This window comes from Trichechus manatus, unplaced genomic scaffold, assembly GCF_000243295.1.
Source record: "Trichechus manatus latirostris isolate Lorelei unplaced genomic scaffold, TriManLat1.0 scaffold00004, whole genome shotgun sequence".
In the NCBI taxonomy this organism is placed as follows: Eukaryota; Metazoa; Chordata; class Mammalia; order Sirenia; family Trichechidae; genus Trichechus; species Trichechus manatus.
Window position 1 is genome coordinate 6,856,676 of NW_004443940.1, and position 21,469 is coordinate 6,878,144.

The window sequence follows — 21,469 nt, forward strand, 5'->3', positions numbered from 1 at the left end:
TCCTGTCCCAGCGAGGTTGGCCTGCACACTTCACTGACAAGGGACCAGATGGACACATCCACTTTAGCTGTGTTGTGGGTTTTGGCTGACAGGAGGGAAGAGGAAGCACATGTCTTTGATCATTTACCTCTCATTGCCTTTTTGCTATGACCTAGGGAGGTTGGCTTCTCTGCCTGTCTGGTCCAAATTGCAGATGAAACTCTGGCAGTGGGCTTCATCCTTTCAGGAGGTGCTGCCCCATCTCTCTACAGACCCAGACAGACACACCCGAGGTGTCTCTGCTGGTTCCTGGACGACATCAGGTCCAAGGCATGATGTCATCTCCAGGCATGTGGTCATTCTTTGATTTGTGTGCTGTTGTCTTTTCTTTCAGATCCTGAGACACCAACTAGGACCAACCAAGTTTCAGAGTCCCTACTGCTTGATACCTGTATCATCAGGGATGAACTCTTCTTGCCAGATGCTTCTCTGTTCCTGACAGCACATCACTCCCCAGGTAGCTAAAATGATAATTAGATTATCACCCCCTGAACAGCATATAATGAGGTAGTCACCTGCATGGGGGCTTACATACCGGGAGATGTTCACTGCTGCTACCGAAATTAAGATGAAATGCACTAGCACGGGGTACGTTTCATTTTGTACTTTGCCATTCAGTGATTAGACCGAGTATAAAAGCAAGGCTCCAGAGTATATGAATTTGCAGCACTGGGAAGGAGGTTACCTCTGAAATGGAAGGAAGCTAGTGAAAATAGCATACAGTGCATGCAATTACTCATTCAGTCTTAGCGATGGTGCTCATGAGGCTGGGGGTTTTTTTTGTCATCTTCATCTGGAGACTAACGTGTGTTCGTAAAGATAAGATTCTGGATGTAAGTGTTGGAAAGAAGCTCTCTGCCCTTAACTGAACTGTAGTTTGCTAGCAATTAGATGAAGGGGCTTTGGGTCACCTATGAGAGAATGCTGTTTGAGAGTAAGACTTTTTAAGAATTGAGTTCTCTTGAGGAGTTGGTTGAGGTCGCTATAGGGTCACTATGAGTCAAAATTGACTAGATGGCAATGGGTTTGGTTTGGAGCCCTGGTGGCGCAGTGGTTAAGAGCTTGGCTGCTAACCAAAGGTTGGCAGTTTTAATCCACCAGCCGCTCCTTGGAAACCCTATGGGACAGTTCTACTCTGTCCTGTAGGGTCGCTGTGAGTCAGAATTGACTTGGCAACAGGTTTTTGGTTTTGGAGGGGTTGGTTAATGTGATTCATTGCCCAAGAGCGTGGTCACTTCTAGTCGTGGGAACATTGAATTGTTGAGCCAGGACTTGGACCTCTGATGCTTTGATCAAGGTTGCTCGGAACGCCAAGCCAGCGCCTCTCTTTGACGCCTTTCTGACTGTACTGATGATGCACATGAGATGCATAAACACTGAAATTGCTAGGCTGGTCGATGAAGCAGTGATGTGTGTTCTAGAACAGGGTTTTCTCAACCTCAGTCCTATTAAATTTTGGACTAGATGATTCTTTGCTGTGGGGTGCTATCCTGTGCATTGTAGGATGTTTAATGGCAACCCTGGCCCCTACTCACTACATGCAACTGCCCCCACTGCCGTTGTAACAACCAAAAATGTCTCCAGACATTGGCAAATATCCCCTACGTGGGGGCGAATCACTCCCTTGAGAACCACTCTTCTAGGAGCTAGCCAGTGATGAGGGGCTTCCTTGAAGAAAACCCAGTATTATACTTGGGGGTGGATGAGTACTTCATGCCCCTTACCTTTATGTTGGTAGGAGATGCTGAAATGTTTTAATTACAGGGTGAACCACCAGTGAAGAATGTCCAGAGCTGCCTTGAGCTGTCCACCGCTGTTAAAGGAGGACTCAGTGAGTGGAAGTTGAGAGAAGGATTTGACGCTGGGGTTCATCACCTCTCTAAATTCTACAGATCTTGTATCATTGACAGCTGCCCTGAACAGAATCTCCTCTGCCCATCCCTGCCACCTGGCTTGGTTTCCTCACTTTCAAGGTACTCTGCAACCACTTGGAGCATGAGCTGTATGGCAGGGTCCTCCAAGATCAGACTTACAAAGATCGCACTAGTGAAACTCCTCCTAGGCCTGGGCTGTTGCATAGACATCACAGTGCCAGGCTGAAGGGGCTCACCAAGGTCATACAGAGCAGCACTTCTCAGACTCTCCTGAGGATCTTAAAAATGTGGGCTTTGATTCATTAGGTGCTCAAGATTATGTGTATCTAACAAGCTACCACTTAACGTTAATGCTACTGGTCCTTCAACCATAATTTGAGTAGTAAGGACTAGGCCAGGGATATGCATTTGGGCCAAATTCAGCCCACCACCTATTTTTGTAAATACATTTTTATTGGAACACAGCCATACTTATTCATTTACATATTATCTATAGTTGCTTTCACACTATAATAGCAAAGTTGAATATTTGAGACAGGGGCTGTATATCCCACAAAGCCTAAAATATGTTCTAGCCCTTTATAGAAAAGTGTCCTGACTCCTGACCTAGGCTGCCTTCTGCCATGTGGACCATGGAGCTTCTTCTTGGTTGATATAGGTCATTCTCTAGGCTGGGCCATCCAGAGATTGTTTTTCCGTAGTTTTGCCGTGACACCTTTCTGTGTCTTCTTCTTGCCCCAGCTGCTGAAACCCTCTCCGTTAGAGCCTAGGGCATGAGGAGACTTGCAGGAAGAGTCTCTGAGCTACAGTAAAGCTTCCATCTTGCTCATGGCCCCTCACAGTCCTTACAAAGCAGTGCTTAGGAAGTGCTCTTCTTGGCTCCTCATCCAGAGCCATGGTCAGCCCTGGTATCCTTTGCATCTCCAAGATGGCTCACCCTCTGCTGTGCTCAGAAATACTCTCTGAGGCTTATGAATACAAAGCTCATGCCTAATTGCTCTTGTTTTCAGCCAGCCACTAAGCCATCCAATGTTCATTGAGAACCTTCTTTCTTCAGACTTGGATAACAAGGATTATAAGACACCTCTTCAAGTCTAGGAGATAGACGTATAAGATGATAATTCATGATACAATAACATAGGTGCAATATTAGAAAAGTATCTGGATACTTTGAAAGCCAAAGAAAGGAGTCTGGAGGATTCATTGGGAGCTTCACTGTGATAGAACTTTTCACCACTGTCTTAAAAGAAACATTTGCCAGACAGATAAGTGGAGTTGGAGGGGCATTTTGGCAAAGGGGAGAACACAAACAAAGCATGGAAAGATAAAAGAGCTTGATGGATTTGGAGAACTAAAGGTATCTGTTGTTCTTAGAGCTTTAGGCAAGCTTGTATTTGTGTGAGTGTGTGTGAGTGTAGACAAGGGTAGGAGATGAATTAGAAGTGAAGGCAGGGGTCAGATATTGTGGAAGTAGAAGTGTGTTGTGTTAAAAAGTTTAATAGAGATTAATTAAAGGGTTGATCTGTGGAATGATGCAAACAGATTTGTACTTTAAAAAGATAACCTGTTGGTGAGAATGGGTACTAGTTTGGGCAAGAAGAAAGTGTTGATAGAAGGACAGGTAGGAGAGTGGTGCAAAACTTCCAGAAATGAATTGATGAGATTTGCACTCTCATCAGTAAATAGGAGGAAATGGATCTGAAGTGCCTAGTCTCACTACATACTCAGATATATTCCAGTGCCTTCACTTTCTTCTTGGGTCCTGAAGTCCTCAGACCTGCAGAACAGCTTCTGAACTCAGGGTGGTGGTTCCAAGCATAGACCTGTATAAACCAGTTGTCACCTTTTAGAGACTCAAGTGACTATTGAAGAAGGCCATGTGCTTTGACTCAGCGGAGGAAGAATTGTCTGTTGTAACCCATTCCATCTACTTGTGGAGTCAGAGCTCTCCCAGCCCTCTAAATGTGGCCCATGTTGCTGACATCCATGACCCACCTGGGAACCCAAGTTTCCTCCCCAAGGACTGGAGCCTTCTGCTTCTCCAACCTTCCCCAAGCCTGACATCCCTCCACACCCCAACTCAGTTCCATCACTCAGAGCAGCACTGAACAGGAGTCATCACGGTCTTTGCCGTTTCTCTCCCCAGCCATCCTCAGGAATGCTCTGTGTAGGCTTCACGGAGTGAACCGGGTAATAGTAATACTAGGTCTGAGCCGCAGCAGCAGCAGCTGGGGAGAGGACAGGCTCTCCCAGCCAGAGGCCAAGCTGCTGAACACTGAGATCCTGCAGTTCCCTGCTCTGAACTCTGGTGGACAGTTCTGCCAGTGGGCAGTCTGTGGGCAGTGGTTGACCCATCACGGTCACCAGCAGGGTCATAGACCTTGTGGGGGGGGAGGGTACAGGGAGCAGGCTTGAGTTCCGAAATGCTTGTGGCATTTTGGAACTGCAGCTGATTTGGCAGTTCCAGAATAACCAGCTCTGACCCAGTGCCAAGGACTTGCCTTTGGTGACCTGTAGGGTGAGGCAAACTGATCAAGGTACAGAAGTGCTATCAGTGCAGGCTAAGGGGAAGGCAGATCCAGGAGAGGAGTGGGCTGTGGCTTGTGGTTAAAATGCAGTGATTAAGGTGACTATGGTTTGAACTCAATGGGCTGTGCCTCAGCGGTGAACCAGGGAGGATGAAGTAAAGAAAACAGGGAAGGGTAAGGGGGAAATGCTAAATTGGGCAGTTGTGCGGAGATGGGGAAAAGAAAGGAGAAAGACTAAGAAAAACAGACGTAAGTTGCTTCTTCTTGAAAGCCAGAAAGCTCACTTGACCAAAGAGGATAAGACCTGAGGTCTTTGTGGCCCCCAGCTGGGAAAACTAGCTGGCATTTAGGAAGCTGACTCTTTGTTCTTGAGCCCAGGCAACCTGGAATATAGCCTCAGGAAAGCAGAATGTGTTCTCATCACTCCCTTTCTGTTCTCAAACAGAAGAGAAGAGAGGGAGGGTGGCCACCTTGTTCCAGCAGAAGCATCCCCTGGAGGCCTCCCCTGGAGGCGACACTGAGGCTGCCCTTCAGCCACAGCGCGTGGAGATGGCTTTACTCAGCAACATCCTAGCGGCCTATTCCTTTGTCTCAGGTAGGTGTCCAGTCTTCACGGAGCCAGGGCTGAGGCCTGGGACTGGGTCCAGGTCTGTCTCCGGGTGGCCATCTCAGACTTTATACTCAGAACAGAGATGCTATGTAATCACAGCAGTGGGGCTCTGCTGCGCTGAGTTTTCAGGCGAAAGGTCTTCCTGTTTGGGAGTCAAGCTTAGCATTCTCTCATTTGGCAAATGATGGGCTCTGAGAGTTTTCTCTCAGGAAATGTTTGGCTTCCTTACAGGTCAAGTGAGAGAATGAGGTAGCCCGGGGCTACTGTCAGCTTCAGTCATGCATTTAACTCTGATGTGGGAGGAGGACGATGAAGTATCCTCTGCACCATGATCTCCGTGCAGGTGTTTTCAATCTCAGCCCAAGTGTGCGTGCGTGCGTGCGTGCGTGCGTGCTTGAGGAGGGGGGTCGATGTGAGGTGTTTGATAACCTTTTGGGAGAAATGGAGACAGACAGTATGTGTAACTTGAGAAAATTCCCTGCGTGAGTCTGCCATTTTTGGCCCTTCCCTGGTTCAGAGTTCTACTATTTAGGAAGATGGCTAACTTTCTCCCCAAAGATCATTTCTCAAGAACAGATGTTGTTCAGATAAAAGGAATCATTTTAAAATACATGAAAACGCTCGATGGTTTGAATGACCAAACTGCTCTTCTGCTTCTTGAGTGTTTTTTTTTTTTTTAATACTTTGATTTTGTTTTGTTTTCTCTGATGTTTCTGGATGTTGTGTAAAAAGAAAAGGACGGAGGGTCTGATTAGATTTCCCTCCGGAAAGGACTGGTTTTACTTTCTAAATCTCTAGCTAGGTTTGCTGTGTGGTGACCTAAGAGTTCAGATGCAAAGGTGGCATTTCTGTCTACAATGACAGCTCAGCTCCAAGGCTGAGGGCAAAGGAACCTCATGGCTTCTGTTTGTGAGAGGGCCTTGGATGATGTGCAACATGCCTTCAGAAAGGGGCGCTTCTCAAGGCTTACCTGGATGGCTCCTTGTGATTTGGCAGATGCGGTGGGTGGTCTGCATTGCCTGAAGTCCAAGTTTCTGCCTTCTCCAATCAGCGAAGGCCCGGGCCATCTGCCAGCTCCTCACCTATCTTAGAGAACTCCAGGGCCTGAGGCCTCCTTAACCCATGCACCAGAGGAATTTTGGCTTTGCTTTTTCTTTGAAGCTGGGGAGAAAGGGCCCTGGAGCTGGCAAAGAGATGTTTGAAACTGTGGCATCTTGTTTTTACAAGCTACTAAATAACGATTCCCTTGACTCTTTAATAAAAATATCCCTAAAATGAAGTGCAAGGACAGTGGTGGTTCAGTGGTAGGGTTCTCACCTTCCATGCAGGAGACCTGGCTTGATTCCCAGCCAATGCGCCTCATGAGCGGCCACCACCCATCTGTCAGTGGAGGCTTGTGTGTTGCTATGATGCTGAACAGGTTTCAGCAGATCTTCCAGACTAACATGGATTAGGAAGAAAGACCTGGCAATCTACTTCTGAAATCAGCCAGTGAAGACCCTATGGATCACAGTAGTCTGATCCACAACCAATAATGGAGGTGGCACAGTACTGTGCAGCATTTTGTTCTGTTCTGAATGGGGCCACCATGAGTAAGGGGCTGAGTCATTGGCAGCTAACAACAACAAAATTAAGTGAGGGGCAGGGATGGTCACTAGTTTCCAAAGCCTAAGTGTTGCAAGAAAATGTTCTCGGGGCAGAGCAAACAGGGTGCTGGACTTTGGTTGCTCTGCTACACACAAGAAGTCCCTGGCAGCTTTCCAGCGTGACCCTCGATTGTGACCCATGAGCATGGTAACTCACTGAAGTCTGGTGTTTACTGTGTGTCTTGTGATCTTGTCAAGGCCTAAAGGGTACATGGCCCTATTTGTCTCTCTCCTGCAACCTTCCTCCCTCCTGTCTCATAATCTGCAATTAAAATACCACTTGGGATGCAGGAAGAAATGCTTCTTTTAAATAAGTACAGGCTGAGATGAGAGAACGCAAGGAAGTAGACAGTAGAGTGGCTAAAATAAGACGTGTTAGATCCGGTAAATGGAATCAACAGCTGGAAATTGATTCTGAAATGTGGAACTCTTTCTGATTAAAAAGTTAATGAGTAAAGAAACTTAAAAATATGAGGGTAAATATAATACAGTAAAACCTGTGAGAGCTGGGACCTGTGTAAGGCGGAAGCCTGTCAGAGAAGGAACACTCAAGTATTTTCCACCAACACGAGCAATAGAAAAGTGGTAGGACTGCACCCTGTCGAAGGTGGAAAACTTCCAAGACCCAGAAAAGCAAGGCAGTCCCGTTGACTTCTGGCTCTCACAGGGTTCACTGTAGATACAAATAAGCATCGTTTTAAAAGAAGAAAATAGAATAAATGGATCAGAAGTGATGATAGAAAGTATGATAGAAGAAAGTTGTGGAAAATTTCTAGACCATCGAGCTCTCTCATGTTCACATTCTGTTGTATCTGGTCTTCAACTACATAGGGGACCCAGCCCCTCCCATTTTCTCCCAATGGATCAGTTGCCTCGTGTCCTGCCCACGTGGTCCATCATTTCAGCAGCACATGTGCTAGTATATCCCAAAAATCTAGGTGCTGTTGAGTCGTTTCTGACTCTTGGCGACTCCACGTGTGTCAGAGTAGAACTGCACTCCCTAGGGTTTTTAATGGCTGATTTTTTGGAAGTAGATCACCAGGCCTTTCTTCCAAGGTGCCTCTGAGTGGACCTGAAATACCAACCTTACCGTTAGCGGCAAACGCATTAACTTTTGCACCATCCAGAGACTCTTTGCTAATACACGCAGCTTCCTTATTCCTTTGCCCTGCTTCTGATCAACTCACCAGGTGAAACCCTAGCTGAGTGAATCCTACTTCTCCCTTTTCTCCCTCTGCTCCAAGCTACCAAGAGCTGCTACAGATTTGCAGATTGAAGCCCCTAGAAATCCACGGCCTCCAACTGAGCCTTAAACATAGTGCTCTAGGCTTTTTATTTACTTTTCTCCTCTTTTATGTTCGCTTCTGTATTCTTCAAAACAGTCATTTCATACCTTGATCATTCCAAAAAATTTAAATATCTTTTAATCAAAATGCACACTGAAAGTAAACGATAAATTCAGGAAAAAAATGGTGGCATTTATGAGGAAGGATTAATGTTTATAACACAGCTCTTGCAAATCAATGAAACATACGTGTCCCAAAAGAAGACAAAGGACAAGAATCAACAAGTTGTAAAAGAAGAAGTACAAATTGCCAATAGAGCATAAATGGCTCAAATTCTAGGGATTAAACAAATACAAAATGAAAACAACAATGAGGATTAAGTTTTTTTACTTTAGATTTGAGTGATTATATGGCCAGCTTTGGAGAAAGTATGGGGAGATAAGTATTCACACATAGTGATGATGGGTTGTAAATGCCACAAGCTCTCTAGAGAATGTTCTGCAACAGCTATCCAAAGCTTTAAAAACATATATACCACTTAGCCTGCAACTCCACTTCTAGGAATTTATCTGAAGGAAATAATTAAGGATGTGGGCAAAAGTTTTACTCCGAGGGTGATTCATCTCAGAACTGTTGATGATAGTAAAAACTTAGAAAAAAGTGAATATCAATTGAAATAGTTATGTTAATGTTAATAGTTAAGCTATGTTAATAAAACCAAAAACCAAACCCGTCACGGTCGAGCGATCCTATAGGACAGAGTAGAACTGCCAAACAGGGTTTCCAAGGAACGCCTGGTGAATTTGAACTGCTGACCTTTTGGTTAGCAGCCATAGCTCTTAACCACTACACCACCAGGATTTCCAAGCTATATTAATAGTTAACGTATAGGATGTGCCATGCAGTGAATGAAGCCTAATTTCACATGGCATATGCAGGATAATCCCATTTATGTGTGTATATTCAGATGTCTATGTAATCATGTTTTACTTCAGATTGTATCTGTATGCCAGGATTATACTTCATCAGTGTTCTTTGAATGCCTAACTGCGTGCCAAGTATACCTGTGCTGACAGTATCGTATTTAGCAGGAATTTGAATCATTTTTCCTCTGAGCTGGGTATGAGGGAGGTGATCTCTCATAGTGACCTCCGTTCACCACAATCAATTGGCAACAGTCACAAATTTGGGGATTTGAGAAAGTTTTGCAGTTGTCTGTTTTTTATTGTTCTCATTTTACCCTGTGGCTCCTGTGAGGACTGAGGGACCTTGGTGTTTCTAGATCAAGGCATGGCAGCCTCGTAAATTTTTGCGGAATAAATAAAATAACCGTTTATCAACTTATAATAAAATTTGTCCAATTTTTAACAGTTGGAATATCTCTTGCTGAAGAGAGTTTGGTGAAAGCTGTACTTTCATGGCCTGCTGATGGCCAGATGATTGATGTAACACTTTTGAAAAGCCAGTTGTCAGTGTGTATCAGAGCTATTCAAATATGTACCCTCCTTGACACACAGAATCTTTTTCTGAGAATCCATTATAAGGCAATAAGCAAAAGAAAGACACACACAAACACACACCCACAGGAAATAGTCGGAAGCCGAAGATATTCTTCCCGGCATTATTTTGAATAGTAATGAAAAAAAATTGCAACAACCTAACTATCCAAAGATAGGAAACTGTTTTTGTAAACTGTGATACATTCACTGAATAGAATATTATGTAGGTGGCATAGTGGTTAAGAGCTACGGCTGCTAACCAAAAGCTCAGCAATTCGAATCCACCATCTGCTCCTTGGAAACCCTATGGGGCAGTTCTACTCTGTCCTATAGGGTCACTATGAGTCGGATTCGACTAGAGGGCGATGGGTTTAGTTTTATTGTTACGTGTGATCGCCAGGGAGACCATGTAGCAATGAAGAAAGATGTTAAATGTTCTACATTACATGAAATACATGTCTGATGAAAAATATGTAAATTTTATATCTACCCTGATTATAACCTAGTAAATTTAAATAAACAAATAAATAGTTATGAGAGAGAGTGAGAGCAATAGAAAAAAAAACTTCACTTGACTATTAGTGTGTAGCTCTATTCAGATTTTTTTCTATTCCCTACTCTTTTAATGTTTATATATTAGTGAACCCTGTGAGAGCTGGAACTCAACAGGACTGCCTTGTTTCTCTGGGTCTTGCAAGTTTTCTGCCTTTGACAGGTTGCAGTCTAACCGCTTTTCTGTCATTCTCTGTTATTGGAAAGTATTTGAGTTTTCCTTCTCTGACAGGTTTCTACCTTACACAGTTTCTGGCTTCCACAGGGTTTACTGTGTGTGTGTGTGTGTGTGTTCGTGTGTTTGCATGTGTGTCTGTGTGTGTGTATATAGGTATATATATGTGTGTCTATGTATATGTGTTTGCTTTCAAGTTGACTCTGACTCTTGGTGACCCCGTGTGTGTCAGTGTAGAACGTTGCTCCATAGGGTTTCAGTAGCTGATTTTTCAGAAGTAGATAGCCACGCCTTTCTTCCAAGGTGACTCTGGGTGGATTCAAACCTCCAACCTTTTGGTTCGCAGCCAAGTGAATTAACTGTTGGCACCACCCAGGTGTGCTCTTTCTCTCTCTCTCTCTCTATATATATATATATGTATGTGTAGTCCCCAACTTATGATGTATTCAAGTCACAAGGAACCACACTTACAACCATCTTGTGTTTTTTTTTGGTACATCTTATCATCAGTAATATGTACTATATACAGTGTAGCAGTACATAATTTTCTAAAATTATTGTTCTCAGATGTTCACTTGCAGACGTTGAATTTTATGATTTACTGTTCAAAACACTGCCATATAGCAGGCTATGGCCTGGTCTAGAATGAAATTGATGTCGGTGTTGGGAGTCATAACAGATAGAAAGTTGGGCAATGTTCAACTCTAATGACATACAACAATTGAACTGCTCAAGCGCCCAATAGCCGCTATGACTCTGACTTCATTGTTGACACTGATGCCAACTTCATTGTAGACCAGGCCTACAGCGTGATCTTATTCAGCGTTTTGTACCATAAGAAGCATCAGTTGTTAATATGAAGCTGAGTTGTTCAAGCTTCTCTAACTGTAACACCTTCACTGCTTACACCCCCAACAATACAAGAGAAGTTATGCCACTAAAAGTTTGGATTTATGAAGATACTGATTTAAGTATAAATAAAGATCACAAGGAGCCCTGGTGGCACAGTGGTTACGAGCTTGGCTTCTAACCAAAAGGTCAGCAGTTCGAATCTACCAGCTGCTCCTTGGAAACCCTGTTTGGCAGTTCTACTCTGTCGTATAGGGTCGCTATGAGTCGGAATCAACTTGATGGCAATGGGTTTGGGTTTTTTTGTTGTTATTAAAGACCAGATTTATAAAGATACTAATAATAAAAGGCAATAATAATGAAAACTGGAAAAAAAAAAGAGGTATTTGACTTAAATCAGAACTGACTTATAACAGAGTCATTGGAACAGAACCCCATTGTAAGCCAGGGACTACCTGTATATATATGTACATATCCACATATAAAGCGTTATTAACTAAACTTTTAGGACTTGGGTATTCATGATTTAATTCAATGAATACTTGTGAGACACTTAATGAACAAGGCTCTGTGCTGGGTGCTCTTGGAATCCAAAGTGAATCGTATGGATTCTGCCCTCAAATTCCTCACTGCCATGTGGGAAAGATGGTAGTTAAGCTAATTATAATACAACTTCATAAAATGCTGTCTAGATTGGAGAGGCTAATCAATCACACTTCCTCCCTTCCTGACTCCAGGAGCCAGGAAAGCATCAGATAGAGTATCTGTTCAGCAGGGGTATAGTGGACTGGAGAATGAGTCAGGGCCTTCTCCCAGCTCCACATCGGTCCCAGGGCGCCTGAGAACTGTAGGTCTTTCTCATTTCAGATGAAGAAAATGGATGGGGTGGAGTAGGATGAGAGGTAGGGAACTGGAAGCCCTCTTCTGGGGTGCTTCCTGCCTGGGATAGGGAGAGCTGAAGAGAGGGGGAAGGGAAAGAGTGAAGGGGACCAGTACACACCAGAGCCAGCCCAGCGGGAACAGCGATTCTCCAGTTCTCCTTCCTGAGAGGAAGCAAGTCAGCGATGGAAGGAAGAAGTAAGGAAGTTTCCTCTAGAGTTTCAGAGAGGACAGACGTCTTAGTCTTCCCTTCCCTATGGAGCAGGGCAGAATCTCATAAAAGACATCCTTATAATACATCAGGAGTTCTGAAAAAAGAGAGATTACACCGAGCACTCCCTGATTCCACACAACCCTGTTATTCTCTTTAAAGCCTATTTTTAAAACTTCCTCCTTTCCATTCAAAAGATTGTGAGTTTTGGGGCCAACAGGAGAGCCCAGGTGGGGAAAGGTTACACCTCGTATGGAGACCACCGTCCTGGCTCCACCAGTCCCGTGGTGCTGTCTTTTCCCGCAGAGTCTGCTGGGCCTGATCTGACCTCACAGGGTGCAAATGAAATTAGCCCAGGACCTCCTCATAGGGCCTCTTCCTGCCCATGAAAACAATAACCCTGCAGGAAATAAGATATAACAATACATTTATTTTTATTTATTAAGGGAAAACAACCCACAGTAGCCCTCCCCACCCAGTTTCCTGGGTAATTAACAGCTGTCTGGATCTGGTCAAGACCAGGGTGGATCATTGGCCAAGAGGAAGTGACCTGGAGCAGAAGCTATTAGAGAAGAGAAAAAACAACCACCAGAGAGCTCCACTTTTGATTTTTGCAGAATAATGAAAAGAAAAAGAAAAGTTGTATCAGCCGTGAAAGCCAGCCCAAGTCTCCTGCTCGGGACACAGTGAGGCCCAGTTGCCCTCTCTGGTTGCTTTCACTGGGCCCCTCTGAGAGTCCATGCGGGGCTGCTTTAGGCAAAAGAAGATGTTTTCTGGTCTGGGAAGTAGGAGGGGATGGACTAGTTAAATGAGCAGGAGAGCAGTGGTTTCCAAGACTGAGTTCAGAACTATCTTCAGTCAGCCTTATATAATAGGTGGGGTGAGGGGGAGAGTATGGACACCAAAACAATTAATTTCTCTAACTTTAGTATCAAGTATCATCCTGGTGACAGCATAGACTTGTGAAACAGATAGACACGCTTTTGAAGCCTCATATGATGAGCCTTATCTTTAAAACAAGGGTAACATGACAACCTATTCTGCTGAACTGTGATTACGGTTAAAGGTAGTACAGATCCTGGCAAATAGAGACATTCAATAAATAATATCTTGCTCATTGTATCTATATACCCACCCACCCATCTGTCCATCTATCTGTCTGTCTGTCTGTCCATCCATCCGTCTGTCCCTCCATCCATCCATCCCCCTACCTACTTATCTCCCTCTCTCCTTCCTTCCTTTCTTTTCTCATCCCTCCCTTCATCCCTCCCCTGTGTAATAAGAACAGAAATTTACCTTCTCACAGTTTTGGAGGCTGGTGGTCCAGGATCAGTGCTGGTATGTTGATTCCTTCTGAGGCTTTGAGGGAGAATCTGTTCCATGCCTCTCTCCTAGCTTTGGGTCACTCCAGGCATCCCTTGGCTTGGAGCCGCGACATTACATGGTGTCCCTTCCTCGGTATCTGTGTATCTTTTCCTCTTTTTTAAGACAACAGTCATATAAGATTAGGACACACCTGACTTGAGTATGACTTTACGTTAGCCTAAATGATAACATCCTCAAAGAATCTATTTTCTAAACAAGGTCACATTCACAGGTACAGGGGTTAGGACTTCAGCATATCTTTTTGGGAGACACAATTCAATCTATAACAGTATGTATGTAGTATGTATATCTGTATGTATTTTTAAACATTCTTAGATTGAGATATTGGAAAAGGGTTCATAAAAGAATTCCTCTTGTGAAGGGGCATGAAGTAAGGGGTATAGCTCTTCAGCCTTTGTATGTTTTCTCTTGACTTTAATTTCATTGGAGTGAGCGGCCAGGAAGATTATGCTGGAAACCCTCATAGTCTAAAAATCCTTACAGGGAATTTAGGGGAATCTTCAAGAAATGGAGACAGAATTACAGAGCTCCGTACTCATGCTGCAGGGGAGAGAGGGCTACGTTTACTGCCTTGGTGAATACTTGAGCTATTTAGAGGTCTTAAAAGGCAGCCTATTCCAAATTTATTTCTAACCTATCAACATGGGTTGATTGAATTAAGTTCCTTTAATGCTAGGCACTTATACTAAGTGAAAAGAGATTGAATTATTGGCTGAGATGGGCAATAAAGTATGTGTATCTGACTGCTCACTCCTCTTACAGAGACCCTTCTCCTGCCCATCAGAGCAGATCCAGTTTCTCATTGGTGCCTCTTCTTCAAAGATATGATATCAGAAGTGAGGCTCTACTCCTCTTGTTGGCTGAGTTCGTTCTTAGAAAAGCTGGGGCTTAATTGTTGTTGTTACCTGTTGTGGAGTCGGCCCCCGACTCATGGTGACCCCATGCACAACAGAACAAAATGCTCCATGGTCCTGTGCCAACCTTATGATCAGTTGTTACTCGGACCATTGTGATCCAAAATAATTTCCATTGACTGATTTTCGTAAGTAGATCACCAGGCCTTTCTTCCTAGTCTATCTTAGTCTGGAAGCCCTGGTGAAACCTGTTCAGCATCATAGCCACACGCAATCCACCACTGATGGATGGGTGGTGGTTGTGTGTGAAGTGCATTGGCCTAGCATCAAACCCAGGTCTACATGGAAGGCAAGAATTCTACCACTGAACCACCACTGTTCCAGCTTAGTTATAACTGGCTCAGTTCCTTTAGTTTGCTTAAGGGAGTGAAGCTTAATCAATGCAGGAATCAAAACCCTTTTATTTTTTTCCAGTCATACTGAGCGCTACAAACTTTGTTGTGTTGTGTGCTGTCGAGTAGTTTATTTACTCAAAACCATACCTTTTAAACTACATGCAGAATGCTTTTAAAGTCTCCTTTTCCTGAGGCAAATTTTCACAATAATATTCTGGAGGAAAGTCCTTATGTTTAGAAGTTTTTCGACACTCATAATGAAATGATTCTTAACAGAACTCTAAGAAAGCTCCTGTTTAATGCTTCCTACTGCCCAAAGTAGGGATTAAATATTTGTGAAGTTCAAGTCTTGTCTCTCCGAACACTACATCAATGCAAGGAGAAAGACTCGGTTTTATTAAAAGTTAATTATCAAGGGACTATATCTGCTAAGGAGCCCACATTCTGGCATTCCAGCTCAGGAGTCAGGAATGAGCATGAAGAGAGTGTGTTTGTGGGTCCCAAAAACAGATGCTGTCAAGTCGTTTTTGACTCATGGCGACCCCATGTTTGTCAGAGTAGAACTGTGCTCCATAGGGTTTTCAGTGGCTGATTTTTGGAAGTAGATAGTCAGGATTTTCTCCTGAGATGCCTCTGGATGGACTTGAACCCCAACCTTTCAGTTAGCAGCCAAGCACGTTAACCGTGCTCTTTTTGTGGATTAGGGGTAGAGAATGTTGTGTTTGGCTTGTATGGATAAGGGACCCCTGTGGAGGAGTTTAGAGAGGGAGATTGGAATCAGATTACTGAGGGCTTTGAGAGTCTTTTTTTTTTTTAATTGTGGAAAAAATAACGAGTCACATAATAGGAGTCAGATTGAAAAATGTTACATTGGCATCAATGTGCAAAATGGATTGGAGGTGAGAGGGACTGGAGTCAGATTGTCTAGCTTGGAAGCTGTAGTGACAATCCAGGTGTGGAAAAAATGGCAGTGAGAATGGAAGGGATGGAAGAGACATGCGAATGAATGATTAAGAATGATTAATTCATGAGGTAGACACCAAAGTGAGTCAAAGGTGACCCGGTGACCCTGGGGGCTTGGGGAATAGGTGACTGCGAGAATGTGGGAGCCTTGGTCAGAAAGAGAAAAAAGGTTTGTGGTTCCAACCTACCCAGCAACTCTGTGGAAGAAAGTCCTGGCAAACTGCTTCCATGAAGATTACAGCCAAGAAAACCTATGGAGCAGTTCTACTCTGTAACATATGGGGTAACCATGAGTTGGAATCAACTCAGTGGGAACAAGTAGTATCTACATTGATTCTCCCACCAGCCCTGTGTAGTAGGTGGCACCTCAGCATTGATAACAGTGCCATAAAAGTACCATGGAATAGTGAGAAGGGTATTGAATAGACTTCAGAACCAGATAGACTTGGAGACTTGGTTTGTTTGCACAGGCCCTTCTACTAGTCATGTGGCCTAGGGAAACAGCACTACCTTTCTTTTTATTTCCTCAAAGGTAGCCAAAAAGGGAGGAGGAGAGGAGGAAGAAGAGAGAGAGGGGGGACTGGAAGGAGGAGAAGAAGAAAAAGGGACTGATTCTAAGGCTTGGGGCTGATGACATAATGGATTTTGTTAAACTGTAGAAACATATTTGGACATCTGTGGTTAAAAACTTTTGTAGGTCCTGGGAATTCAAAGACTTAATAAGACTCAGTTCCTGCTGCACACAGTCTAGTGGGGAGACAGAGGTAAAAATGACAGTAAGTAAAGCTTACGATGGAGATGCACCTGGGAGATGAGGGAAATCAGTGAGATGTCTTGTAAGTTCTCTTGTATGCTTGAAGGTTGAGACACCGCATGCTAGGATGATTAGGTATCATAACTGCTGAAGAACATGGCTTCCACTTATATTGGGGAGGGGTCAATAGTAACCTGGAGATAGGTCTCTAGTAGCTTGTTACAAGTCACTCCCCCTTCTATATTTTTACATTGTCTTGGGTAGAGTTATACAGGTTGGTTTTGGTGGCTGACCAAAACCAACATGTATAACTTGGCAGTGAGAGATTATTTTCAATGACAAAATCAAGATTACAAAAGATCTCAACAATCCGGAACAATGGTCCCACCTTAACAAGATGAAGTTTTTGTATTTGAATTAAAAAAAATCTTAATGGGTAACTTTTTTTTTTTTTAAATGGAGAGGATAAGCTTTAATGCCATCACCTTTGTTAAACACTTACAGGGTTTACTTGACAATAAGTTCAATGAAAAAAGATATAGCAATTTGGCTATAAAAATATTATTTAGGTCTTTGTGATTATGCTTAGAAATGTAGTATCTATAATGAGGTAGGCTATGGTTCTATTATTTTCTGTGCTAGAATATTATGATGTTCAGAAGAGTGACTGCTAATAGTTAAATACTAATGTTCTTTGAAATTGAGCCATTAACAAATATTTAAACGGCGGCATGGAAAAGAGGAATTTAACATCCTGCTGTAGATCATTCCAAACCACTTGTACTTTCCCACATTCACATGCTATTTCACACCCGTGTGCCTTTATTCATGCTTTTCCCTCTGTCTGGAACACTATTCTTGATCTTCTTCAAATGATCAACCCGTCTTAGTCTTCAAATCTTGGCTCAGAATTGATCTTTCTAGAAAGCCCTAGCAGACCCCGTACCTGGAGTTAGCTTCCCCACCCACCTTTGTGTTTCCAGAGGTTCCTCCTTATGCTCCCACTGTAACAATGCCCTTTTGTACTCAGATAGGATGGTTTTGCTTCCCCAGCAGCTGTCAGCCCCTCAAAGCAGGGGCTCTCCCACTGCTCTCAGTGTTTGGTGAATATAAACTGGACAGGACACAGTTTCACCTTCCTTCACTGCACTTCCACCCCTTTGTTGACTATTCTTTTATTGACTATTCTAGTTTTCCGTTTTCTTCTCCACTCTTCTTTTTGTCCTTGGAATTTATGTCTGTTTTGTTCACAGCCTTATCATTTCAGTGGAGGTTTCAGAGGGACACAGATTCATAAACACCTGGGTTCAGTATGCTGGCTTTAGACTGTTTTATGGGATGCAATTTAGTACAACGCATAAAACTTCAAAGTGTCTATATTCCTTGGCCTAGCCCTTCTGTTTCTAGATAAGTAACTTGCATAAATACTTGTTTGTGCATAAGGAGATGTGTATAAAGATACAAGGACATTGACTGTAGCATTATTGCAGTAGTAAAAAAAAATTGGAACAATGTCTATGCCATCAGTAAGGAAATAGCTAAATAAACTTTGGTAGGCCTATATTACAGAACACTACGCAGCCATCAAAAAGAATGCTATTGACCTAAATGCACCGATCTGGAAAGCTCTCTTAGAAATATTATTAAAATTAAAAGGCAAACTTGTATCATACTTGATACTACGTATAGCCTTTAAAAAAACACAAAAAATCATATATTTTGAGTCTTACTTAAACATGAATACAAACCCAAACCCATTGCCATCAAGTTGATTCCGACTCATAGCGACCCTACAGGACAGAGTAGAACTGCTCCATAGGGTGTCCAAGGAAAGGCTGGTGGATGTGAACTGCTGACCTTTTGGTTAGCAGCCGAGCTCTTAACTACTGTACCACCAGGGCTCCAAAAGTGAATACTAATTATGGAAAATGGATGTCAGTCTTGGGTCCTGCCAGTTTGACCATGCTTTCTGACTCAAGGCCAGTTGTGTCCCTGTGTTCTCATTGATACCTAGAAAAGGAAAGCTGTTCACCCAAAGGCTTTCATTCTGTTAAGTACATCTTGCAGGTATCATCACTGGGTTCATTAAGCATCTTGCTCATCACTAGCATGATTATTTTCTTCTTTCACCAAGGAAGAGCTCAGATCCCTTCCAACTCCCCCATTTAACATGATGAGGTCATTGCTAAATGCCTGCATTGGCTTTAAATGTGTGATTGTTTGAATTATCTATTGCTGTATAACTAATTATCCCAAAACTCAGTGGCTTAAAATAACACACACTTATTACCTCTCAGTTTCTGTGGATCAGGAATCCGGGTGTGACTTGGCTGGGTTCTCTGATTCAGGGTCTCTCACAAGGCTGCAGTCAGGTGTCAGCTGGGGCTGCGGCCACCTCAAGGCTTGACTGGGGGATGATTTGCTTCCAAGCTCACTCACATGGTTGTTGCCATGATTCACTTCTTCCATAGCTGATGGCTGGAGGCTGCCCTTAGTTCCTTGCTATGTAAACCCCTCTGTAGAGGTCTCACAACATGGCAGCCTACTTCTTCATCAGAGCAAGTGAGAAGATCCAGAGAGAGAGTAAGCAAGACGGAACTCACAGTCCTATGTAACCTAATCTTGGAAGTGACATCCCATCACCTTTGCCATATTCTGTTTGTTAGAAGTAAATCACTAGGTCCAGCCTGCACTCAAGCAGAGATGATTACACAAGGAATGAATACCAGGAGGCAGGGATTTTTTGGGGGTCATTTTAGAAGCTACTTACTACTGCGATTAAAAGACAATTCCAAAAGTTGTGCGAGCAAATTCAGAAGCAAAGATTTTTCTGTTACAGGTAAAAAGGAACTTTAGAAATACAACCCTATCAAGACCCAATTATTTTCTCCTTTGAATCTTTTTGTTGATACTGTTTGTTTTCACTAGTAAAGGCATGCTGATTAAAGGACCAATTCATAATTTTTGTTATGAGTTATGGATTTTGATACTCATTATGTGGGATCACATTGTCCCAGCAGACCCTGGACGTAGTAAATACTGGCGACATAAGTCAAGGATAAAATTGTTTTTCTAAATTTTATTTCTTGAAAATTTTCAAAACATGAGGTAAAACACAAAACTTTTCAAAACATGGTACAATGCATTCTTCCTTACTACAAAAGTAGCACTTACAGCCCAAATAAAGCCAAGGGATTTTTTATATCAGGAAAATTACCACTACGATGCATTCTTCATTACTGCAGAAGTAGTACTTATAGGCCAAATAAATAAAACTAAACTGGGAAACATAGTGAGGAGGCTTATCTCACAGAAATAAAAGGAAAACCTGTCAAAAGTTTAGAAAATTTACACATCCAGGAGGCATCATCACCTAAGACCATGCTCAATCTACACAAATATGAGGCTCCAACTCAGGGTTCTTGAATTTTACGCATTTCAGAAGGCCCACGTTGAGGCTAAATGCATTAAAATTGGGCTACCTCCTTCCCAAAGAACTCCAGAGGCGAGAAGTGTTGGGATACTGTGTCCCATGGATCACAAAATGGTTTTAAACAAATGGATCTTAAGCACAATTGCTAGATAATTATATTTTTCTTACTTTTAACTTTTCAGTTGGAAATAATTTCAAACTTAAAGTTGCAAGAATAGGCAAAGGACCCCATATGCCCTTGACCCAGATTCAGCATTAGTCAATAATTATATTTTAAATGCATTAAGAAACTTGTAATAGGGAGGGCAAAATTTGTAACTATCACAGCTTTGGAGCCTGATAAGGTTTGTGACATGGGCTGGATTCATATTTGGTCTCTTCATATGGAGGTGTATCTCTCAACTACTTTGTTTTTCCTCATCTTCCTCCAGAAAATCCTGAGCGAGCAGCCCTATATTTTGTTTCTGGCGTGTGCATCGGACTGGTCATCACCCTGGTTGCCTTGGTGATGAGAATTTCTTGCCACGTAGACTGCCGGCGGCGCCCACCCAGGAGGAAGTTCCTGCAGGACCAAGAGAGCAGCAGTGGTAGCAGCGACAGTGAGGATGGCAGCTCCGACACTGCGTCTGACGTCTCCATCCGGAGACACCGCCGCTTCGAGAGGACTTTGAACAAGAACGTCTTCACCTCCGCTGAGGAGCTAGAGCGGGCCCAGAGACTGGAGGAGCGGGAACGCATCATCAGGGAGATCTGGATGAATGGTCAGCCTGAGGTGCCCGGGACCAGGAGCCTGAACCGCTACTACTAGAGAGCAGGGCAGGAGTGCAGCATCCCCCCCAGCCTTTCAAGCCTGAGCTGCTGGGAGCTGCCTAAAAGAGACAGGGTCTGCACAAGGGTGAGTGGGCAAAGAGGACTGAACCCAGTTCTGCTGATAGACACAAATAGATGGGAGAGGAACGAATGCCTGGCTTTTTGTTACGGCAGCAGAGACAAGCAAGACAACCCATTTTCTAGCCAGGAAGGTTGATCTCTACTCCTTTTTTTGACTGAAGGTATGGAGAAATAGAAAAACCAAGTTGGTTCATCCACCTTTCCAAGTCTTGGGATGGTGCTGGAAAACTGTCTCTCCAACAATGCGTGGGTGAGATTAGAGAAACAGGACTGTGGTTTCTCTGGATTCCTGAGGCTCTCTGAAGTTTCTTCAGATTTCCTTGCTATGTCTTATTCCTTTGCAAAAGGAAAGATTGTTGTAGCCTGAGGGCTAGGAATAGCAGGGTGAACTTAACCCAGTAAATGCAATTTTCTAAATTACCTATGGAGGTAATTTTGATCCAGATAGCATGATCCATGCTTATTATTTATAGATAATTTTTTAATCTTGTGTTGCAGTGGCAACCTTGTCCATTTTGACTGGCACCTCAGGGATTAAAATCCTATTTTTTAGTGTACTTCCCCACCTCATTCATGAAAATGAATAAAATTATTGTATTATGGGAGAAGTGTCAGTGAATTATAAAAAGTCAATAACCTCAGAGG

General features: G+C 43.2%; 1 protein-coding gene across 1 annotated transcript; it reads left to right on the forward strand.

Moving 5' to 3' along the window:
• Positions 1 to 4,965: 4,965 nt before the first annotated feature.
• EVA1A (eva-1 homolog A, regulator of programmed cell death) lies at positions 4,966 to 20,741 on the forward strand. Its single transcript, XM_012556399.1, has 2 exons — positions 4,966 to 5,036; positions 20,365 to 20,741. Exons 1-2 carry the CDS (start codon positions 4,991 to 4,993, stop codon positions 20,739 to 20,741), a joined length of 423 nt encoding a protein of 140 aa, XP_012411853.1. The 5' UTR covers positions 4,966 to 4,990.
• Positions 20,742 to 21,469: the final 728 nt, after the last annotated feature.

Coding starts and splice junctions, on each gene's coding strand:
- EVA1A (XM_012556399.1), top strand. CDS start 4,991: ATGGCTTTACTCAGCAACATCCTAGCGGCCTATTCCTTTGTCTCAG. Junction 5,037..20,364: donor GGCCTATTCCTTTGTCTCAG/GTAGGTGTCCAG, acceptor ATCTTCCTCCAG/AAAATCCTGAGCGAGCAGCC.